This window comes from Xenopus tropicalis, chromosome 8 (assembly GCF_000004195.4).
Source record: "Xenopus tropicalis strain Nigerian chromosome 8, UCB_Xtro_10.0, whole genome shotgun sequence".
NCBI lineage: Eukaryota > Metazoa > Chordata > Amphibia > Anura > Pipidae > Xenopus > Xenopus tropicalis.
This window is the reverse complement of record NC_030684.2, coordinates 24,427,661-24,449,971: the sequence shown is the minus strand read 5'-3', so window position 1 is coordinate 24,449,971 and position 22,311 is coordinate 24,427,661. Positions and strand designations below refer to the sequence as shown.

Here is a 22,311-nt window from a genome sequence, read left to right as displayed (position 1 = left end):
GATGCTTGCTATTAAATAACTAACGAAAGAATATGCTGGTATCTCTGACCCACAATTTCCCAATTCTAATAAACCAAACAGTTACTAGAATTTGGCAATGCAAACTGCTGGTGGCCTGATAGAATATCTCCTTATATAGACAGCACATGAATGGCTCATAGGGCTTATATAGAGGCATCAACGCTATGCAGGACTGTGCCATTATATGCTCTGCTGCAACTTGCAGCAGATTTTCCAGGCTGTTCTCTGCACCGGATGCATGCAGAAGCTGTACTTTAGTGCAGATACAGGAAGCCACCGATTATAGTAAATTTGCATCTCTGCACCTGCACCTGCACCTGCACCTGCACCTGCGGAACAAAGCTTTGGATGCTCAACATGTCCCCTTGCCCTAATGCTGCTATTTATGCTGTGTGTCCAGGGCTGTATTTATATATAGGCACTTGAGCACCTGGAAAAAAAAAAACATCCCAAGCCAATGCCAGACTTACCTCTTGAAATCAATCGGCTGGGGGGGGGGTGAGAGGTCCGGCGCATTTTAACCCTGGGTCTGATGACAGCCATACTGGATGTGTCATCACATCCACTGGGTATTCTGGGTATCTCTGAGAGCAAATAGACATTCTAACCAAATCTCACCCTACAGGGCCTTCAAGCTTGTTTTCCAGGACACTGAATAGGTTTTTTTTTTCCAGATTTCACTATTACTTAGATTGTAAGCTCTACAGTTCAGGAATCCCCTTCTACCTTTTCTCTTAGCACCTGTAATTGAATATTATTTGTCCACTTTGTTTGTACTATTACTATATTTCTAAAAATGTAATAGTGAAGTAAAACAGTAAAGATATATATATATACATGCACACATAACTGACCTTCCAGCTGCCCTCTCCACTCCAGTCTCACAGTTTGGGAGCTATATTTCTAGAAATTTTGTTTTAGAGATTGGCCAGTTTCTGAGATCAGTGTGTGCAATTCAAACAGAAATAACTGAAATAAATGTGTTAGGAAAAGCAAATCTTAAAACAATGGCATATTTGTGCTACCGGCCCCTTGGCCATTTTGGAATCCACCCATGCACTTTCCTATCTCTCATCCATGAACTGGCAGTGCTGTGTGTGTATGCAGATACGTTACTCTAACTATTTGCAGCAAAGAACTTATATAGGAAAGTAAACATTAGTAAGTAAACAACAGTAAGCCTGTTTTGACCAGGAACCCTATTTGTTTTAGTCCTTAGCTTGCATAATTGCTTGTGGGCTAAACCCAATCCACAGACAGCAATGTTAGTAATGATAATAAATTATCCATATATGGTATGAATCCTGTGAAACAAAACAATCGAACTACAGGTACCTTCATATTGATAATACATTTTTTAAATATGCAATATTAAGGAAAAGTCTGCATAGGACACATTAATAGCACTATATCATATGATGATTATAGATTGTCACAATATCCTTTAAATACGGTTGCTTGTTGATTCATCTCAAGGCAAGTAGGGGGCATAATCCATAATCAGCCAGACCAACCAGTGAGATGTGGAGTATAAAAGAAACTTGCTCAGTAGTACATTTATATTCACTGCCTATACATGAGTGCATACAAATCACGTTCAACACTAACTATCCTTAGAGTCCCCCTAAGAATTGGTCATTCCATACAGCTGCTGTATGTAGTTGCATGTACAGTAGCCATATGCAATAAAAAATGAACTTGCTCAACCAGCTAGCTGCGCACTGCTATGTGCCCACACCCTCTGATATGAATGAGAGTGGCGCATCAGGGGTACTGGAGATGGTATTACAGTAAACATTCCACAATAAGCAATATAAACCAATAAAAGCACATTAACTCTAGCACTTTTTCCCCACTTGTGCTCTGCCAGAAGCACTGATATCCATATACTTATTTGCCCTTGAGGGCTAATGGCTTACACTTAAACTGTCTTTTTGTATTTGTAAGCATTCCACTAAACACAGAAGGTGCAAACCTCGCTTGCATGCATCTTACAAGGTACAATAAGATATTCTTCTCTCTCTGGATTGATGCAAGCCTAATCAAGCAGAGACAGACTTTTGTCAGGGTCAGCCCATGGTTCAATTGTCACATTACCTCCTCTGGGAAGCTCAGCCGACAGGTTAAGGGAAGTGGGGCAGAAGAGCACAGTTGGAAGCTACCCTCATACCAGCTTGAGTCGATGAGAAATATAAAGGTAGGGAGGCGGGTAGCTAGATGCACGGGTGACGTAAGGAAGGTTGTAACAAAATGGGTTTTTAACCCTATCAGATGAGCTGTGTGTGCATTATACTGCTCTCTAGGGCAATTCTTCTATGAATGGTGCTTAGAAATCTGAATCCACAACAGCATCGGTCTAAGGGACTGATATCGGCAGCTAGAATCAGCCCGTGTATGGGGACCTTAAGGGTGAGGACACAAGTAGCAGCTACTTTTCACTGCTACAAAAACAAACAATTGTGATCTCACTTACTGATAATTGTGTCTATGTGTGTTTTAGCAATTCTTAGTATTGTCTATGGCAGGGTATTTTCTGACATTTAGTAGCTGTGACAAGTGGCTGCTACCAAGTAGCTCTATGGGGCTGATTTACTTACCCACGAACGGGTCGAATGGAGTCCGATTGCGTTTTTTTCGTAATGATCGGTACTTTGCGTTTTCTCGTATGTTTTGCGATTTTTTCGGATTCTGTACGAATTTTTCGGATCCAATACGATTTTTGCGTAAAAACGCGAGTTTTCCTATCCATTACGAAAGTTGCGTAAAAAGTTGCGCATTTTGCGTAGCGTTAAAACTTACGCGAAAAGTTGCGCATTTTTCGTAGCGTTAAAACTTAACAGGTAACGAAAAATTCGTACAGAATCCGAAAAAATCGCAAAACATACGAAAAAGTCGCAAAATGTTCGTTTTCAAGTCGGAACTTTTCCAATTCGGGTCGGATTCGTGGGTTAGTAAATCAGCCCCTATGTGTCTTCACCCTTAGGCTAATGTCAGACGAGGCGCCTGGCGTATATATTCAGCAAGCGGAAAAGCACTTGCCGAAAATACCGCCATCCGCCTCCTACCTGTGCCTGCACTGGAATGAATGAGATACGCTCCGGTGCAGGCACATGTAGCCGAAATACGTAAATAGGCACAGGCAGAAGGCGGTATTTTTGGCAAGCGTTTTTCCACTTGCCGAAAATATACGCCAGACGCCTCGTCTGATATTAGCATTAACTGTCACCCAGCAGTTCAAGGTTCCACAACAGTTGAAGGTAGGAACTACAATTGAACTCAGTCTGGGAATGTGAGCATCCTGCTGAGCTGTGCTAAATACTTCATAATTTAGTAACCCCTTTTCCACCGGAATGCATTGGGTGTATTTGTAGGCAGGAGGGCACATGTCAACCCCATCACCCACACAGCTGCTATGGACAGTACAACAGTGCTATTCTTCCTAGTATGGGAAATACGGAGAAAGATATGCCATGGGAATAGGGAGCAAGGGAATAAATAAGAACAAATTAGGCTGGGAGGAGAGTAAGAGGTGGGAACAGCAGTAAAAAGGATTAGAGCATCATCCTACTATTGCTACAGCATGGCTGTAATCAGGGTCGGACTGGGCCACCGGGACACCGGGAAAATACCCGGTGGGCCCCGGCCCTAGTGGGCCCCATCGGCCCAGACCTGACCCTGTTGCCGCTTCTCCTGGCCAGCGATGTCCTCCCCTGATGCGTTTCACATACATGCATTTAGGGGAGGACGTCGGGCGGAAGCCCCTGTAGAGGGGGGGCCCGGTGGGCCCGTAAAAAATGACAGCAAATCAATACCCTAAATGTCACCCTAGAAGGCCCTCACCTGGGCCCCCTTAGCTCATAACAAGTTTACAGATAGATAGATACACTGGTACCCAGGGCACAAATAAGCACTCACCCCATATCTCACCCTGACTGGCCTTCAGGCTGGGCCCCCTTAGCTCATAACAAGGTTACAGATATATAGAAACATTGGGGTAACAGTCACCCTGCTATAGTTCCAGGGGTACCCAGGGCACAAATAAGCAATCACCCCAAATCTCCCCCTAACTGGCCTTCAGGCTGGGCCCCCTTAGCTCATAACAAGGTTACAGATATATAGAAACATTGGGGTAACAGTCACCCTGCTATAGTTCCAGGGGTACCCAGGGCACAAATAAGCACTCTCCCCAAATCTTTCCCTAACTGGCCTTTAGACTGGGCCTTAGCTTATAATAAGGTTACAGATGTATAGAAATACTAGTGTCTATAGAAACATTTGGGTAACTGTCACCCTGTTATAGTTCCAGGAGGTACCAAGGGTAGCAAGTAATAATCACACCCAAATCTCATTCCACTATATTTTCCAGCACCGCAGTTTTTGAGTCAGTGGCTTAACCTCTCCTTTTAAAATGAATACCTGCTGCTCTAGCTAGATACACATAGCAGGAAATAGAGGCAATTATAGCAATGGAGACATCTTTATTAATTAAATTAAAGTCTGTATGATAGGGATACCCAAGTATTTATATTAGCAGGAATATGCAGATATAGGTACAGCACTGAGCTTTATTTAGGGTTTTAATGGATTGTCCATACTTTGCAGCTACTGTAAAGGTCATAGGTTGAAAGGTTAGGCCGGAAATGGTAAGGTCGTAAAAGGCAATGCAATGCAAGTCGTGCGGTGACATTTAACAGAACACCTGTCCTTTTCCCGAGGCCCATATACTACATACAAGCAGTATGAAATGTTATCCTTCCCTGCACACCACCCAGCTATAACTAGCTTAGGGAAGCCAGATTTAGTGGAGATTTTACTGCTAAAAGCCCTTCTGTGCTGTCACATTTCTATGATGTACTCCATAGCCATTGAACATCCGCAGTGGGACACAAATGCTTTATTAACAGAATTATATACAACAAGGAGTGTAAAATTTTCACTGAACAAAGCAGATTGAATATTTTGTACTGTATGTCCTTGCTAGCATTAACAACTAAAAAAAGGGGGGAGGGAGTTCAGCTATGAGTGCTACTTTATTAACATGGGTGCTCAATTGCACCAGCCTATTTACACGCAGCTACCAGCAGCAAATCAGATCTTTGATTTGATTTGACAGAACTAAAGAGTTTTCAAAGTTAAGATTAAAGATATCAGATGAATGTCATTTGGACTCATATTATTTAGAACAGAAAGGCTTCTTATTTTAAGGCTACTGTACAACAGAATAGAACTAGTACAGTGCTCTGAGTGCTTCCAGTATCTGCATATCGAGGCTAGCTCCCTGCTCTTCCTCACCTGTTCTCTGAATTAAGTTTGTTATAGAGGGGTAGAGTATACATGCAGTATAATTATTATGTATCAGTGTAAAATCTACTATGCAATTGTACAGTAATGCAAGGGTCCCTCTGTTCCCACCCTTGTTCCCTGGTATCCAGCAAGAACAAGGCCTATGTGAAAGCTGCGACTCACACACACTTTGCGTGCTATAAACTAGCATGGCAGAAACATTGCATGGGCAACACACTTGCTGCAATTCAAATCATGGCATCCAATCTCTATGAAGCAGCCATATTGACCTAGTGACTTATTTGCTTTTAGCTTTTAGGGAAAGTAAAATCATTTGTCATTGTGGGCCCCACCCCCCCCCTTGGGTTTGAAGGCTCAGGTGCAAGTTGCATCCCAATCTAGCCATGCCCACATGAGTAGCTACAGGTTAGAAATCAATGATATGTATGAAGCATTGCTTATTGCTTTACACATTATGATTTAGGGACAGGTACAGTATATGCTATATGTGAGTGTAGGGGAAGGCATACTTTTCAAGTCTGCCTTCAGTTCCGAATTAAGTAGCTTTACATTCTGAAATACAGGCTTGGGAAGCTCCAAAATGGCATGTAAAATGTGTGTTCCCAAGAGCTTCTGCAGCAGGATGTTAGTATCCGCATTGTGAAACATATTTTATTAACATAAGTGAGCAAGAGGACCCTCTCCAAGATGTGGGGGTATTTTTACACTGAAACTGGACAACAGAGATAATATATCGGATAAGGTGCTCAAATGGCCATGTCATGTGATACTCGGCATGTGAAAATGTCACACAAGTAAGGCGAAACCATCTGATATCTGTGCACTAAAAGCAACTTGTGTCTCGTAGAAAGGCCAACTAACCTCATGCTCTACTTCAGATACCATGAATAAATTCCTGTACTGGAGCCCAGAGTATGGAGAATTATAAGAAATCTTGGGAAAAGTACATTGTTCACCTCTGTAAGGGTTAAGGATGAACAGTTAAATTCCCAATTCCTTTTCTAGCAAACTGGACCCAGCTCTGTAACAAACTAAGAATTGATTGTCTCACCATGGTCTAAATCCATCTTGCTAACCACTGTAGGTTACCCATCAGTGATTTGGATTAGCTAGCTGGCTGTTTATGGGCTACTGATTGCTTTATATGTTACTCTGTATGTCCAATGTATGAAACATTGTAATTGTACAGCGCTGCGGAATATGTTGGCGCTTTATAAATAAATGTTAATAATAATTGTACCCAACTTGGCTTTATTAGGACAATATTCACTTTTTAAATAAAGACAGATATAGAATTGCAGTACTTGAGGCCCCCAAAAAATAGTCCCTGTATAAAAAATGGGATGATATATATATATATATATAGTCAGAGTGAGAACAGGCACTAACGTATAACATCTGGTCACTGGGGCCTGGGTGCAGTCCAAACAAGAATGTAGTATTGGTAGTAGGAATGAGGTATCGCAATCAAAGGTCTTAAGAAGAACAAATAGGTTTATTCAAAGGTACTGCTAACGTTTTGGCTGCCTCTGCCTTTCTCAAAGTAACAAACATGCAAAGCGTGCACACAAACACAAATTGGCGCGAAAAAGGTGACGTCATAGAGTGCAGGTAAATAAAAAAAGCTATGTTTCAATGTATAAAATAAAATAAATAAAGAATAAAAACAAAGAAAATGTTTAACAAAGTCGTGTGAGTACAACAAAAGACAGAAGGGACATACTAAGGAAACAAGAAAATGTGCAAGAATGAAAACTGGAGTCCCAGTAAGCTGAACTGCAACTCCCATATGTAAGGTCTAGGAGATACTGAGTAGCGCTAGTGGGACAAATTGTAAAATATCAAAGTAGTAGTAAGGTAAGTATATCAACACACATCAAGTATAGTGCATATGAGGCTGGTTGAGGAAATCTCAAGGGGGTAACGTGAGTAAGGATCGCTCTTATGGCATAACGAGAACACCACCACAATAAAGATAAAGGTAAGCATTAGTGGTGTTCTCATTATGCCATACGAGCAATCTTTGTTTTTTGATTCTTTGTTTTATTTTATATATTGAAACATCGTATTTTTTATTTACCTGCACTCTATGATGTCACCTTTTTCACACCAATTTGTGTTTAGCAGTGTACACACTTTGCATGTTTGTTACTTTGAGAAAGGCTGCGGAGGCAGCTGAAACGTTAGCTGTACCTTTGAATAAACCTATTTGTTCTTCTTAAGATCTAAGAACTAAGATCTTAAAACCTAAGATGATGATGATTTTGAGTTCAAGCCACACCCTATATTGATATACAATTGCACTCTTATATACAAGGATACACGCATAAATATATTGTTATATTAAGGACTCCAAGTAAGTGTTCACCCCAATTATTGTGCTTATTGGACTTCAAGATTCCTGGACTCAAGGACTTGATCCTTGAATTGAAGGACTTCAGATTTACAGTAAATTATCCTGTACTGCAAATAACCATTCAGCACAAAAAATAATTGCCCTCCATGTGTCCCGTACTATCTGCTTTGGCCCCTTTAGGGCTGTGATAGCCGGGGAGACAAAGTCGCCGCACGACAAATCTCCCTTGTCGCGGGCGACTAATCTCTCTGAATTGGCATCCCACCGTGAAAATGTAAATCGCCGGTGGGATGGCATACGTGGCGATTTGCCGAAATCGCCAAAGTTGCCTTGAGAGGAAACTTCCACGACATCAGCAAATCGCTGCGTTGCGTATGCCATCACACCGGCGATTTAAATTCTTGCCGGTGGGATGGCATTTCGGGGACATTAGTCGCCCGCGACAAGGGAAATTTGTCGTGGAACCTATAATATATTACATATTGCGTTATCCACATCTGTTTCGAGCATATAATCTAAACCCCCTATCACACCCTCACAAACAGTAGTTTAAGCGCTAATTTATCTACCCAGGCAAGCACAATCATAGCCCCTGCTCACATACAAATACAAATTAATTAAAATGTAATTTTGGACAAACATTAAGCTACTCACACATACACAGGTAAAGGAGAAACTAATATAAATCTAGTATTGTATCCATTTAAAGATAGAGTTTCATTTATTCTTTTGTGTGTATCACACTATAGACTTGCTTTTAACCCCTGCAGCTCTGACTTATTTATATTCTATCAATGACCCTATGCAGTCAGTGCGTGTTACATCAGGACACAAACCTGCTGAAACATCACTGATTAGGAATTATCGGATTCTTTACGTGGCAGTAAAAAGGCATAATCTGCTGCTTGACAAACCTGCCAATGCAATGCAAAGGTGTGAGCCCTGTAGTCGTGTGAGTGAATGCTCAGAGTACACTGTTAAGTGATAAATATAATGTACACTAGGAATCCCTGAGTTGCTAAAGATAAGTTTAAAGAGGAAGTAATGCTTGCTAAGAAATTTGAGTCCATCTGAAAGGATATGTATTAAAGAGTCAGGTTACAATATTCAAACGGTTTGATCTATTCGCTGAACCATCTCGCCTGCCCTGTGTTCTTCTGAGGCACATTAAATATTGTGTCACTTTCTTCCATGTAAAGGAACTCATAGTGCAGACACACAGAACTAATAGTAGCAGCTACTTGTCGCGGCTTCTAAAATAGACAATACTGATCATTTACTGATAACTGTCCCTATGTGTGTTTTAGCAAAAGCAATTTTCAGTATTGTCTATAGCAGGGTATTTTCTGGAGATTAGTAGCTGTGAAAAAGTAGATGCTACTAGTAGCTCCATGTGTTTTCACTCTAAGGGTAAGAACCCACGGAGCGGTTCAGTTGCCTGCAATAGATCTCTACTATCGCGGCCCACGAACTGCTCCGAAAAGGCTTTCCACCGGCAACTATAGGAGTCGCCAGTGGAAAGCCCTTCGCATCACTTCGTTTTTCAAAGTCCCGCAAAGTTGCCTGCAGGAGGAAACGTCTTATTATTGTTGCCAGTGAAAAGGCTTTTTTGAGCGATTCGTCATCTGCGATAGTATAGAGATCTTTTGCGGGCGACTGGACCGCTCTATTGGTTCTTACTCTAATAGTTGGAAGGCAAATTGCTGTCAACCTGTGCTCACCAGGAAGCAACATTTGTTAGAACACACAAGGATGTAGTGATTGACTTATGGTATAGGTTTAACAAACAGCACCCCACATTAGGAGAGCCCTCAGCAGTGGAAAAAGGGGTTTTAAGGGTGCTTTTCCAAAAGGGGGCTCAGACCACAAAGAAGACTGAAACTGCTTTTTAAATTAAATCAAAGTACATGTTTACCCTTTTAAAAACAAAACCTCATTCTCTAATATCTCCAACAGATGCAGTGTTTGCTGCAGGTCTAGTAACCCCATAGCAACCAATGATCAGGTAGCATTTATAAGCCCACTGTGTATATCTGTATATCTTTATAGAGCGCTACTGTGTGGATGGAAAGATATGATCGTCTGCTATGGGCTGTTTTTGCTACTGTTATTACATTACCTATCATGCAACAGAGCATTTACACAGAGTTTAAATGGTAGATATTTGTTGATGGCTGTCAGTTACCCCAAGTGGTCAGACCTGAAGGAAATACCCCTTGCAGAGCAACAGGCGATACATTTATAACGTGCATGCAAGCTCCTACCCACTTCTCTTCCTTTGGCCAACAGAACAACTAAATAAATGATAAATATCAGACAGTTATTATAAGATGATGCTGATAGTATGATTATTAATAACTAAAATTCACTGAGGCATATAAGCATCGGTTGTAGCAAATAAAGCAGGAAAAGCCAACCCTCCCATTGCCTTGCATGTGCTGGCATACTGACCTGTCTTGTGCAGGGGCAGAGAGGAGAGGGCTTAGTATCGTCCGTCAGCTGCCCTGCTTATTTCTGTCTCTATATATAGCTGACTGGTGCAGTGCATGCTGGGAGTGGGATATCTCGCCATATCAGAGCCTGTAAAGGACATCAGGCTGCTAAGATGTGAGCTGCATTTCAATGTGCGAGCGAGGGAAGGCAGGGAGGGGAAAGCAGAGGGTGGCAGTGACACAACTAGGAAGTGCTGAAGAGCACATAGGGAAATTATACAAGCATAGTCAGAGCCCATTAACCCATTTAATCTACATTAGGTTGCCTGAACTATGCTGGAATGGGATTCTGGGAGTTGTAGTTCAAAAACTGGATAACCCGTGTTGCTCCTGCCCTCTTCAATCTACAGTGAGTGTATCCCCCTACAGTAATTTACAAGGATATCTTAAGCCAGAGAGGTTTTCTAGCAGGTGCGAAGACTACATATCCCATAATGCACTGTAAGAACTTCATATGAGGGCAGCGGTAGCTAGAACTTAAAGTAAACACATACTTAAGAACATTATTGAATGTTAGGGGAGATCATTTTCCATACAGAAAACAACATGATGCCCCCCTCCCACCCCCTTACTTTAGATTTGAGAAACTGGGCTTTCATTTGAAAGCAAAAATGGTCTTGGCTAATGGCATACAAAAAAAGCTGATTCCGCACCCTCTGTGTGCACCTAAAGGCACAGCATCAGCCTGAAAGTGCTCTCAGAACATGTGTGAGTGACCATTTCCCATGATACATTTTGAGATCTATTTTCAAAGAAGGACCTTAGTTATATAGCTGATATGTTAGGGCTACAGGTTAAAAAAAAAAGATCTTAAAACAGGTCTTAAATAGTGCCTATGTTTGAAAAGACTATAAACTCTAAATGTAAATTAGCTTGACAGGAAATATATCCTTGAGAGGAAGTGATGATGTGCAAGATTTATATACTGCAGGGTTTGGTATTATTGCAGCGGCTCTGTATTTTGCATGGAGGATTTGGGGCTATGATTGAATATTGTCTGCATGCTATACGTTCCATATACTTTAGGGTGCTGTACGTGTAGGTCACACTGGGTACTTTGGGTTTAAAATGCAGACAGTTGTGGGTGTGGAGTAATGTCACTACAAAGTCCTTGTGTTATCATGATCACCGAGGAATTACATTACACACAGTCCTCTTCATTTATATATTGCAGGGTAGAAACAGGAAAGGAAGGTGGATTTGTACAAAGTTAAGAATACATTTCTTTCTACATACTCTTTCTTTCTACATACAGTACTAAGGCTATGGTTGTCTCTTTCTTTCCAGTGAAGTGCTAGCCTTTGGTCAGGGCTTACAATTAAACTCATAACAAGGATACAGATTTTGAGTAACATGGGTCAGCCAGTATAATAATTCTTTTTATGAAAGTATCCAAACTCTATACTTAAGAATAACATTACTTGCTTTTGTAGTACTTATAGTACTTTATCAGGCTACAGATAGATTATAGGAGGGTGATCTGTACTCCAATTTTAAGTCTATAATGCCCAAAAGAAAACAAGAGAATCTAATTATATCCTGCTACAGGCCACTTGTTGTCACTTGTAATGTGAAGCAGATTGTATTGATTTAAGAAAGTTCAAAAGTTAAAGGGTCAACCAGAACATTTTGCACCCTTACATTGCCTTCATAGTCTGTTGGGCTTGTGTTCATAGCTGATACTATTCTCCCATGTTGCAGAGACATCCAGCACTATGTGAATACCAATAGGCAATGCTGCCATAAGATAATGTCCTAATAAGTTGGTTTATTGGGGGTCAGTGGAGTTTGTCCTAAACCCTGCCCACCTACCTGCCCTTGTCACACTGCTCTGCCTTATTACTTGATACCAGTTACTTATGTTACTACAAAAGTAATTACATTTTTTGCATAAGGTACATAAATGAGGTAAGTTTAGGGGTCCAATAATCTTGCAGTACAAAATGGTAACTTCTTAGAACAGTAGGAATTTTAACCCTGACAGATACAATATATGAACACCCCTTAATCGTAGACAAATCTGAAGGGCACTGTATGTAATAGTAGTAGTACGTTGTAACTGTTATATACTGCATAATTGGATGGATCTGTCTGAGTGCTACATAGTAGCAGCTGCTAACATACTGCAGGGGCTGTATTTAGATACAGGCCTCGACTGGCAATCTGTGGATTCTGGTAAATGCCACAGGGGCCGCTGTGGAATGCCACAACCAGCCACTATTTATTGGGTCTTGAAAGTAATTTTTGGCCCTCTGTGTACTCAAAATACCAGGGCCTTCTTTGAACCTCAGTCCAGATGTGACAGCTTGAAGCATACTGTATACTACAGAGTAATAAAGCACGTTATAGTATACAGTATGCTTCTTACTAGAAACTACAGAATGACATCGTTGTCAACAGGGCCGCCATCACAAATTATTTATATGGGGCCCCCCATGAACACAAGTGCACAGTATCAAAATATTGGCCACGCCCCTTGTGTGTGCAATATAAACAGCTGATATTACTCTTTAATAAGCAGTTCATATAAAGAGTTCCATTGATTAATATGCTAATAATTCAGTCAGTTTATTGGGGGTCAGTGGGGTTTGCCCTAAGTTTAACCCCTTCCCACCTACCTGCCCCTGCTCTGTGCTGTCATTGCCTGAAGTTGAAGTTACATACGTTTTTGCATAAGTTACGTAAACTGCGTTTAGGGGCCCAATGGTCTTGCTGTGGGATCCAAATAACTAGTCACTAGTAGTTAAGAAAAATAGTAAACACAATGAATGTGCTAATAAGTAACTATTTTAATTGGAGCGGTCAGTGGAGTTTATACATAAGAAACGTAAGTAAGCTTTCGCATAAGTTATGTAATTTGCGTATGAGTAGGGGCCCAAATAACCAGTCATTCCCCTGCTGAAAAGTTCATGTAGAAGACACTGATATAATTCAGTAAATGGATCCCAATATAAACAGCTGATGTTACTCTATAATAAGCAGTATATAAATAGTTAAAATGAATAATAAAGTGCTAATAAGTCAGTCAGTTCATTGGGGCAGTGGAGTTTTTTAATTCATTGGGGGTCACAGGAGTTACGTAAATTGTGTAACTTTAGCAACGCAACTGGGCCCCCCTTAGGAAGAAGATTTCACAGGGCTTAGTACAGTACCCCCTCTACCCCCCTGATGGCAGTCCTGGTTGTCAAAGCTCTCATCCCCCCTATTTTTTTAGGAGTGACCCGATTTTAGCTTGTCTCCCCCTGTCTCCAGTCACCTGATGCGCTTGTCCACATTTTTGCATACTCTTCCATATTTTTCATTACATTTCAGGCGAGCATGCGCAATAAGCATTTGGTGATCATCAGAAGCAGTTACGCATGCACTGACGTCACTTCTGGGTATCGGGGGACTTTTCGGCCGGGCGTTTATGCACACTGCAAGAACTCCCAAACACTCTTACTGAAAAGTTAACAGCTCTGGGTTGTAAGCATGAAAACTGCTAAATAATCTCTGTGTAAGCATCAGAACACACAGGTCTATACGAGTAATGATTTCACTACTAACCCATCACCCTGTCTTTATAATACGAGCTGGCATAAATCCTTTAAGACTGCAGTGTACTATTGATCTTAGAGGAGTTCACATCATTTCACTGCAGTGCTACAAAGCTTTTATAGTAGAGTGGCTCTGATCTGACTACTGCAGAATTACACAGATCAATCAGTACCCAGTAGCAACACTGTAACCCTGCTCAGTTACATGGCATAGCGTGGGCTGAAATACTGACATAACTGCAAGTTCATGGAACCACAGCAGAATCATTTTAGGGCCCCTTTGGGAAAAAATACATTTTTTTTTTTATAAATAGGATTACCACCTGGCCAGTAAATCACCATCTAGGACTAGAATTACAAATTTACCGGCACATAATTACAGACCAATGCTGCCTGTGTGTGCCATACTTTGCCTGCCCTATGCTGCCTGTGTGTGCCATACTCTGCCTGCCCTATGCTGCCTGTGTATGCCATACTCTGCCTGCCCTATGCTGCCTATATGTGCCATAATCTGTCTGCCCTATGCTGCCTGTGTGTGCCATACTCTGCCTGCCCTATGATGCCTGTGTGTGCCATGCTCTGTCTGCCTTATGCTGCCTGTGTGTGCCATGCTCTGTCTGCCCTATGCTGCCTGTGTGTGCCATGCTCTGTCTGCCTTATGCTGCCTGTGTGTGCCATGCTCTGTCTGCCCTATGCTGCCCAAGCTGTAGGACAGAGTGCCTATATGTTAAGAGTAACTTCTTGTGCTCTTTATAGTTGCTTATGTGCAACAGGCAGCATCAGACTGGGCCCCGCTGGCCCAGACCCAATCCCCGTGGCGATCCCCAGCCTGAAGATCTCCATTGCATAAGGTAAGACTAAAGCATGGGCGATTAGGGGAGGGAGTTAGGCAGGCAGCAGGGGGTTGGGTGGGGCCAGGGCCCCTTGGGGGGGTGGCACCCCTGGTACTGAAGCCCCTGTGGGCCCTGCACCCCCGAGTCTGACCCTGGCAACAGACATATTCCAAATCAGTATGCTCAATTAAATTTTCTATAATAGGTTCCAGGCGTGGACTGGCAACTGGGGTATTCTGGCAATGCCGGTGGGGGGGGGGGCTGCTGTAAGATGCCATAGACTATTTATTGGGCTGGTGGATGGCTGTTTGAGTTACTGTGTACATGAAATACAAGGGCCTATTCTGAATCTCAGTCTGGCCCTGATATGTTCTGAGCATATAGCTATAGATTTGTTGCTTATGTATTCAAACATTCAATTTTTGAGACCAGGTTCATAACTAGTGGCCAAGCCTCACAGGAGTTGCCTCACCGCAACACAAAGCAATTAAAGTCATATCAGCATTTCTACTTGTTCGATTGGTGTGTAGTAGTGTCAGGATCTGTGGGAAATGGAAGTTTGAACTGTGACTGCATTAACCTACTGAGCCACAGGAGGCGCTTTGGTCACCTGCCCTGATGGGCATTCAGCTTTTCTACCTGCTTTGCTCTTGGCTCCACTAACCTTGTTAATCATGTTGTTGGCCCAGCAATTAGGGGCCTTTATAAACCTGCTCCTTGCATCTCTCAGTTGCTCCTGAGCCTTATCTAGCCTGTTACTCTGCTATTCCTGGTTTCTGAGGCTGGTGATTTGCTCCTGTTCTCCTGCCCCCACCTGGTACCTGTCTTCGGTTGATTCCTGGTTTGACCTCCGGCCTGTTTTACTTGACCCTGCTGCCTGCCACTGACCTCAACCTGCCTTATGGACCTTGCCAGTCTTCTGCCAGCCCTGACCATCTTGCCTGTTAATGGACTCTGCTCTATCTTTGCCTCATCACACTCCTGTATTTCAAGTCTAGTTTTGTTCTGCAATTTTGTCTGTTTTTTTACTTCATTTTTTTGCTCATTGTGTTGGGTTCAAAACCCCCAACAGACTGTTCTTCCACTTTGGCTTCTTCTTCTGCTTCTTCTTCTTCTTCCGCTTCTTCTTCTTCTTCCGCTTCTTCTTCTTAGCGCCCTCCAAAACTCCTCCTACAGTTTTAGGGGTACAACACCCAAATTTGCCACACTTCTTCGCCCTAGAGCGGAGCAGGTTGCTTGTGCTTTTCTAAGTGATCCCGCCCCCTTTTTGTGGCGCCGCTCAGAACCCCCAAATTTTTCCATTGACTTTGACAGGGAAGATTTTCAAACTGCTGCCACACTTACAACTTTGAAGCTACACCCCCCCCGAATGAAACAGCAACATTTTGTTGGATGACCCCAAAGTTGGAGGGCCCAGCAACAGCCAATCAAATTAAACCCATTGACTTTAATGGGGAAATTGAAACTGCTGCCAATCTTACAGCTTTGAGGCTGCACCCCCCAAACTTGAATCACACAGTCATGGGCTCAGCCTGAATGAAAATATGATGATTGCTGGATGCCCAAAAGTGGGCGGAGCTGTGAACAGCCAATCAGATTTTACCTATTGATTTGGCGGAAATCCAACCTGCTGCCATTCTCACAGAATTAACACCGGGGTCCCCAAACTTTTTACACTTGGTCACTAGGGGACTGCAGTTTTAGATTTGAAAAGTGGGCAGAGCCACCAACAGCCAATCAAATTTCACCTATTGATTTTTATTGGTTTGATGCCAGAGTTCCCAAACTTTGCACTGTCACTGGGTGACTACACATTCAAGTTTTTAAAAAAAACAAAAACCCCGCAAAGTGGGAGGGGCCAACAACAGCCAATCAAATTTTACCCATTGACTTTTATGGGAAAATTGAAACTGTTACAGCTTTGAGGCTACACTCCCCAAACTTGAATCACATAATCATGGGGTCAGCCTGAATGAAAATATGATGATTGTTGAATGCCCAAAAGTGGGCGGAGCTGTGAACCGCCAATCAGATTTTACCTATGGAGTTGTGGAACTCCAACCTGCTGCCATTCTCACAGTAATAACACCAGGGTCCCCAAACTTTGCAGGGGTAGGCACCAGGTAACTGTGGTTCAAGGTAAGAAAAAGTGGGTGGAGCCACCAACAGCCAATCAGATTTTAACTATTGATTTTTTTTTTGTTTGAATTTAAAATGCTGTTTTTCTCACATTATTTATGTCAGGGTTCCCAAACTTTGCACAGTCAGTCACTGGCTGACTATATATTCTGGGTTAGACCAAGTGGGAGGAACCACCAACAGCAAATCCAATTCCACCCATTAGATTTCATTGGTTTATATTTAAACTGATGCCACTACATATACAGTTCTGTCCAACTTCTGTGGTACCGAGAGCCAGCAATTTTCTGGCCTACATGGTGGAGGGCCGAAAATGGAAGACAGTGACCACTCCCCTTTTTTAATTCACACCCACTTCAAACCCCACCCATGTTATCACAAGAGCTTTTAAGACCATCCCCACATTAATGGTGGTAGTGCAGCAAAAACCCAAATGATTGGTGTAGGTATATCACCCTTCATTCGTATGTGAAAGAATTATATTATGACATATTAAGACATGCTTAAATCCATTTGCCTCCTACTCCCCTGTGGATAGCACATCAACCCCCAGAATATAATTACACACCTTAGGGACCATATAAGGACTATTTCCAAATGCTATGGTACCGAGGGCTGGAATTTTTCTGGCCTACATGGCCGCTACTTTTGACCCGTTTTGACCACTCTCCTTTTTTAAACCGCACCTACTTTAAACCACACACATGTTATCACAAGAGCTTTTAAGACCATCCCCACATTAATGGTGGTAGCACAGCAAAACCCCAAATGGTTGGTTCTCACTGCGGGGATATCATCCTTTCATATGTGAAAGAATTATATTATGTCATACATATTAAGACATACCCTTAAATCCATATGTTTCCTCCTCCCCTGTGGATAGCACATCAACCCCCAGCATATAATTACACACCTGAGGGACCATTTAATGACTAACAAACTCCCAGAACAAACCCCTGCCAGGTTCACCTTCACCAGGCAGCATAGGGCAGGCAGAGTATGGCACATACAGGCAGCATAGGGCAGGCAGAGTATGGCAAACACAGGCAGCATAGGGCAGGCAGATTATGGCACACACAGGCAGCATAGGGCACGCAGTGTATGGCAAACACAGGCAGCATAGGGCAGGCAGAGTATGGCACACACAGGCAGCATAGGGCAGGCAGAGTATGGCAAACACAGGCAGCATAGGGCAGGCAGATTATGGCACACACAGGCAGCATAGGGCACGCAGTGTATGGCAAACACAGGCAGCATAGGGCACGCAGTGTATGGCACACACACAGGCAGCATAGGGCAGGCAGAGTATGGCACACACAGGCAGCATAGGGCAGGCAGAGTATGGCACACACAGGCAGTACTCTGCCTGCTCTATGCTGACTGTGTGTGCCATACTCTGCCTGTCATATGCTACCTGTGTGTGCCATACTCTGCCTGCCCTACCCTGCCTGTGTGTGCCGTACTCTGCCTGCCCTATGCTGCCTGTGGGAGGTGAACCTGGCAGGGGTTTGTTCTGGGAGTTTGTTAGAAGTTGGAATCATTAAATGACCCCTAAGGTATTTAATTATATGCTGGATTTAAGGGTATGTGCCAATAAAGTCACATTCATGCAACCAAGTTCTTTTTATTAGGGTAAAGCTACTGTGTCTATTCATGTATTCATAAATTTTTATAGAAGCACTCTTTGTCCCTTTATCATTTAGCAATAGGTCCAGGAATATCTAGGGCAGCTTGTATTTGTGAAGTGCCATAACTATAGAGGGATCAGACCACACGGTTGCAGGGGAGCCCAGTGGAAAGTGGGGCCCGGACCACAGGGCCAGCTTCCTCTATAGCCACTTTTCCATCGAGAACATCTGTGTGCCTCCAGAGGGGAATCGCATACTTTACAGTGCGTGCTGGGCCCCTCCCAAGATTCTTTGTGTGGGGGGGCAGCAATTTGTTACACTACTGTATTTGCCAGAAATCTAACCATAATAGACCTACAAGCTGGGCTTTCAAATGCATCTAGGAAAATGAATAAGAATTCTCCCCAAACCTCGCCTTAATTGGCTTTTATGAGGTTTAATCAGTAACACTGATCGGTTTACAAACATACTAGATTGTGTGCAGTTATTTAACTGAAGATTGTCACCCCCTAGAGGAAAGATGAGGAACTGCATTACCTGTTGTGGTACTTCAAGTTCTCTTTTCTGTTTTGGTAATTCCACTTCTTTCTGCTGTTCTTTGCAGTCCTCAGAACAAGATGCATGAAAACTTTTCATGGAGAACTCTGTTTAGCAAGTATCACAGTGAGGAAGAAAACAGAGTAAAGAGATGTAAATTAAAAGGAAGGAAATGAGTGATAACATGGAAGGAACAAGATAAGAATAGAGTAAATGGCTGCACACAAATTCTCTGATGCAAATGAAATGTTTATTAACAAGAATAAATAAACTGCAGCAGTTTAAATCAATTCTCCAGGATCAGTAGACAATGTGGACAAATGTTTTTACATTTGGGGCTCAAGCAACTCTAGTACATGTCCTACACAGAAGCCAATCTCTTGCAGCATTTAACCTTTATAGGAAGATGCACAATACTGTTTTACCCTGGAGGGCAGACCAGCAACTCTTGTTCATAGATCCATTGGCTGTGTTTCAGAATCAACATAAGCTTAATTTGACTAGACAAACTGTGAGTCCCCTGGCTAAAATGTCATAAAGGATCAGTGAAATAGATAGGTTCCATAAAAGGCAGTTTGCAGCCTATCTGGCTGAGTCTTCCTGGTACATTAATAGCCCAAGGCTGCTACATTACTCATCTGGGCAGTGCTGTACTTTGGTCCAGTGCCACTCTAGGCACCGGATCTTGGACCATACACAGTACCGAAGTGGCACACATAACCTCACTCCTGTCTGCACATGGGCCAGCTAGACTGGCAGTGGTTGGGACCAAAGGCCAACCCCCTACAAGCTGCTGTCCTTGGCCCAGGCCCTCAAATGCTTATATAATACAGTTCCGTACTTGTGTAGCTTGCTTCTTACTACAGCATTATCTGGTAATTTGTCAAGTTGTAAGTCTACTGTGAGGTTTTCATTTTGCATAGCAGATAACATATAAAAAGAATGGATTTTATACTGATAAGCAGAGGTTTACTGTCATTTAAAGCTCTATACACACTTATACACTGACAAAATACCCAAGAGATTAATAGCTCTATGGGAAAATAACTAAATTCTGCATTTATCTGAATTGCAACCACATGTAGACTACGGTCTTAAGTTACTGTCACTCATTTACTTAACATTTACTCTTCCTAGTAAAATCCTTAAATTGTGGATTTGGTTAATCTTAGAGCATTTTATCTTTCATATTCTGCGGCCACTTATATTTGAAGTTCATTTCTAAATGTGAGTTCCCCTCAGTTTCTTGTGTTGGAGTCAAGAAACAAGTGGCAGCCAAATACAGCTTTATAGCTTACCTTGCACCCCCAGGCCATTTGGGAAAAGAAGCCCTTGCACAGCACAGCAAATGTCCTCAAATATAGAATCCTCTTCTCTGTCTGCATCAAACTGTACAATAAGAAATAACCAAAAAATTACAAAGTTAGGGTTTGGGGGGAAAGGATTTTGATTTTGTTTAATTTTTTGTGAAACGTTTTTGTTTTTCCCCTAGAGAGTATTGTGGGGCGTAGGTGGCTTTCTATGTTACTTAGCCAAATTATTTTGCCCAGTAATGGCCCAGACTGGGATTTTAAAATAGGCCCTGGCATGTCAAGTACAGAGGCCCAAATAGCTCCCCACCAGCCCAATAAATAGTGACTGTCTATTGCATCTTACAGCAGACCCATTTGCCAGAATTACCAGATTTCCAGTCCAGGCCTGCCTATTGAGTGCAATAGAACATTAAAATAACTTAAAATGATAAAAACAGAATAGGTATAGGTCTTGAACACATCAAAAAGTAAAGCACTATGGAACAGCCCTAAACCCCCATACTCCATTTAGAGAGAGAGTGTTTAAAGCAACACCACCACCTACTGTTCAAGTTATTGAGAAAGGGAATGTGTTGTGGTATTGCTCTGCCTAGAACTGACCAGAGAAATGTCAGATAATTCTATGCTATTCTGCCCTGTTGGTGGCCCAGATTCACTATTTCTTATGAGCACTCACCCTGGCGATAAGTCCTTTGTCCTGATAATACTTGACAATCAAGGGAAGATTCTGCTTAAAGGTACTGAGTCTCCTGTCGATGGCGTGAGCATTGTCATCTGGCCGGCCATGCAGAGAGGCTCGCCTTTCCAATCGCTGCCGCAGACGTTGGCTTGAACAAGCCAGGAATATCACCAGGTCCGGTGACCCAATCTTAAAGAAGTCCAAAATCACTGCTTAAAATGTGCAGAAGATTTCCTATATTGAGCAGAGCAAAGCATAGCATATGGCCCTAGTGGCTTATTCAACTTTTCTACCTGCTCCTCAAATGTAAATGCTTGTCCAATGTCCCTTGGGAAGCCGTCAACAACAAAACCAGTCGCATCCTGATGATTGATGAACTGCTGCTTCAGCTCTTCAATTGTTGTCTCCTGGAAAGAAAGAAGGGCAACCACATGAAAGCAGGTTGATGAACACAAGGAATACCTCTAGAGATCAAGGGATAAACTGACATGCTTGTAATATATGCCATTTCCTTTTGATGAGATGTTATTGCTCTTGCTGACTATGCCAGGGCAGTAAGGTTGTGAAATGCCCTTCCTAGAGATGTGGTAATGGCAGATTCTGTTAATGCCTTTAAGAGGGGCCTGGATGAGTTCTTGAACAATCAGAATATCCAAGGCTATTGTGATACTAATATCTACAGTTAGTATTAGTGGTTGTATTTATAGTTTATGTATGTGAGTGTATAGATTGGTAGGTGTGGGTTGTGGGTGCTGGGTTTACTTGGATGGGTTGAACCTGATAGACTCTGGTCTTTTTTCAAAACTATGTAACTATGTAACTATGTAATTTGCAAAATCTACATACAGCCAGCAATACAGTACTGCCTTGTGTTGTCAAAATGTCTACTTCGTGCCATATTTCATAGGATTGTCCTCACTTCAAAAACTGCATACCTAATTTTTTGGATTTAGGAGGTCACAACAGCAAAAGTGAAATTGCTGCAGAAATGCTACTTAGGCAGGGGCTGCATTGTGTAATGCATGGGTGTCTTGCTATGACGCTTTCTAAAGAACCTCCTGGCTCAAAACATGGTGTGTGATGAATTTTGGCCAACCCCAGAAACTTTCACCAAGTGATCTGTTCCATTGTTCCACAATGTATAGAACAAAGCAAAAATAGAGACTGCACTCAAACAAAATTCAGCCGAGGAGCTTTATTATGCCAATGTACCACAAAAAAATCGATGTTTTGGGGGGCACTCCCTCCCTTCGTCAGGATATCCTGGGAGTGCCCCCCGAAACGTTGATTTTTTGTGGTACATTGGCATAATAAATGGGGTAGCTCCCCAGCTGAATGCAGTCTCTATTTTTACTTTGTTCTATGCATTGTTGGGGCGTTGCCATACGTCTAGGACACTTTGCACCACAGAAAATTGCTTAAGGTGAGTGCAGCTGTGAATTTTTTTGTTTGCTACTGTTGTTCCACAATGCC

The 22,311-nt window shown here is 42.4% G+C and overlaps 1 protein-coding gene across 4 annotated transcripts in view; it reads right to left on the bottom strand.

Annotated features, from left to right (window-relative positions):
• Window positions 1–22,311, bottom strand: part of ak1 (adenylate kinase 1) — a 61,912-nt gene that overhangs the window by 22,693 nt on the left and 16,908 nt on the right. Inside the window, exons 5-8 of one of the 4 annotated variants that reach the window (XM_031890357.1) lie at window positions 21,132–21,245; window positions 20,836–21,027; window positions 20,145–20,235; window positions 18,847–18,953 (exon numbers count right to left, since the gene is read on the bottom strand). In XM_031890357.1, the coding sequence (XP_031746217.1) occupies window positions 18,847–18,953; window positions 20,145–20,235; window positions 20,836–21,027; window positions 21,132–21,245 (504 nt within the window). Of the gene's footprint in view, window positions 1–2,118; window positions 2,320–9,945; window positions 9,970–10,132; window positions 10,166–18,846; window positions 18,954–20,144; window positions 20,236–20,835; window positions 21,028–21,131; window positions 21,246–22,311 lie in introns of those variants that run through there. The other 3 variants (NM_001006816.2, XM_031890360.1, XM_031890359.1) reach the window with 3 other exon arrangements.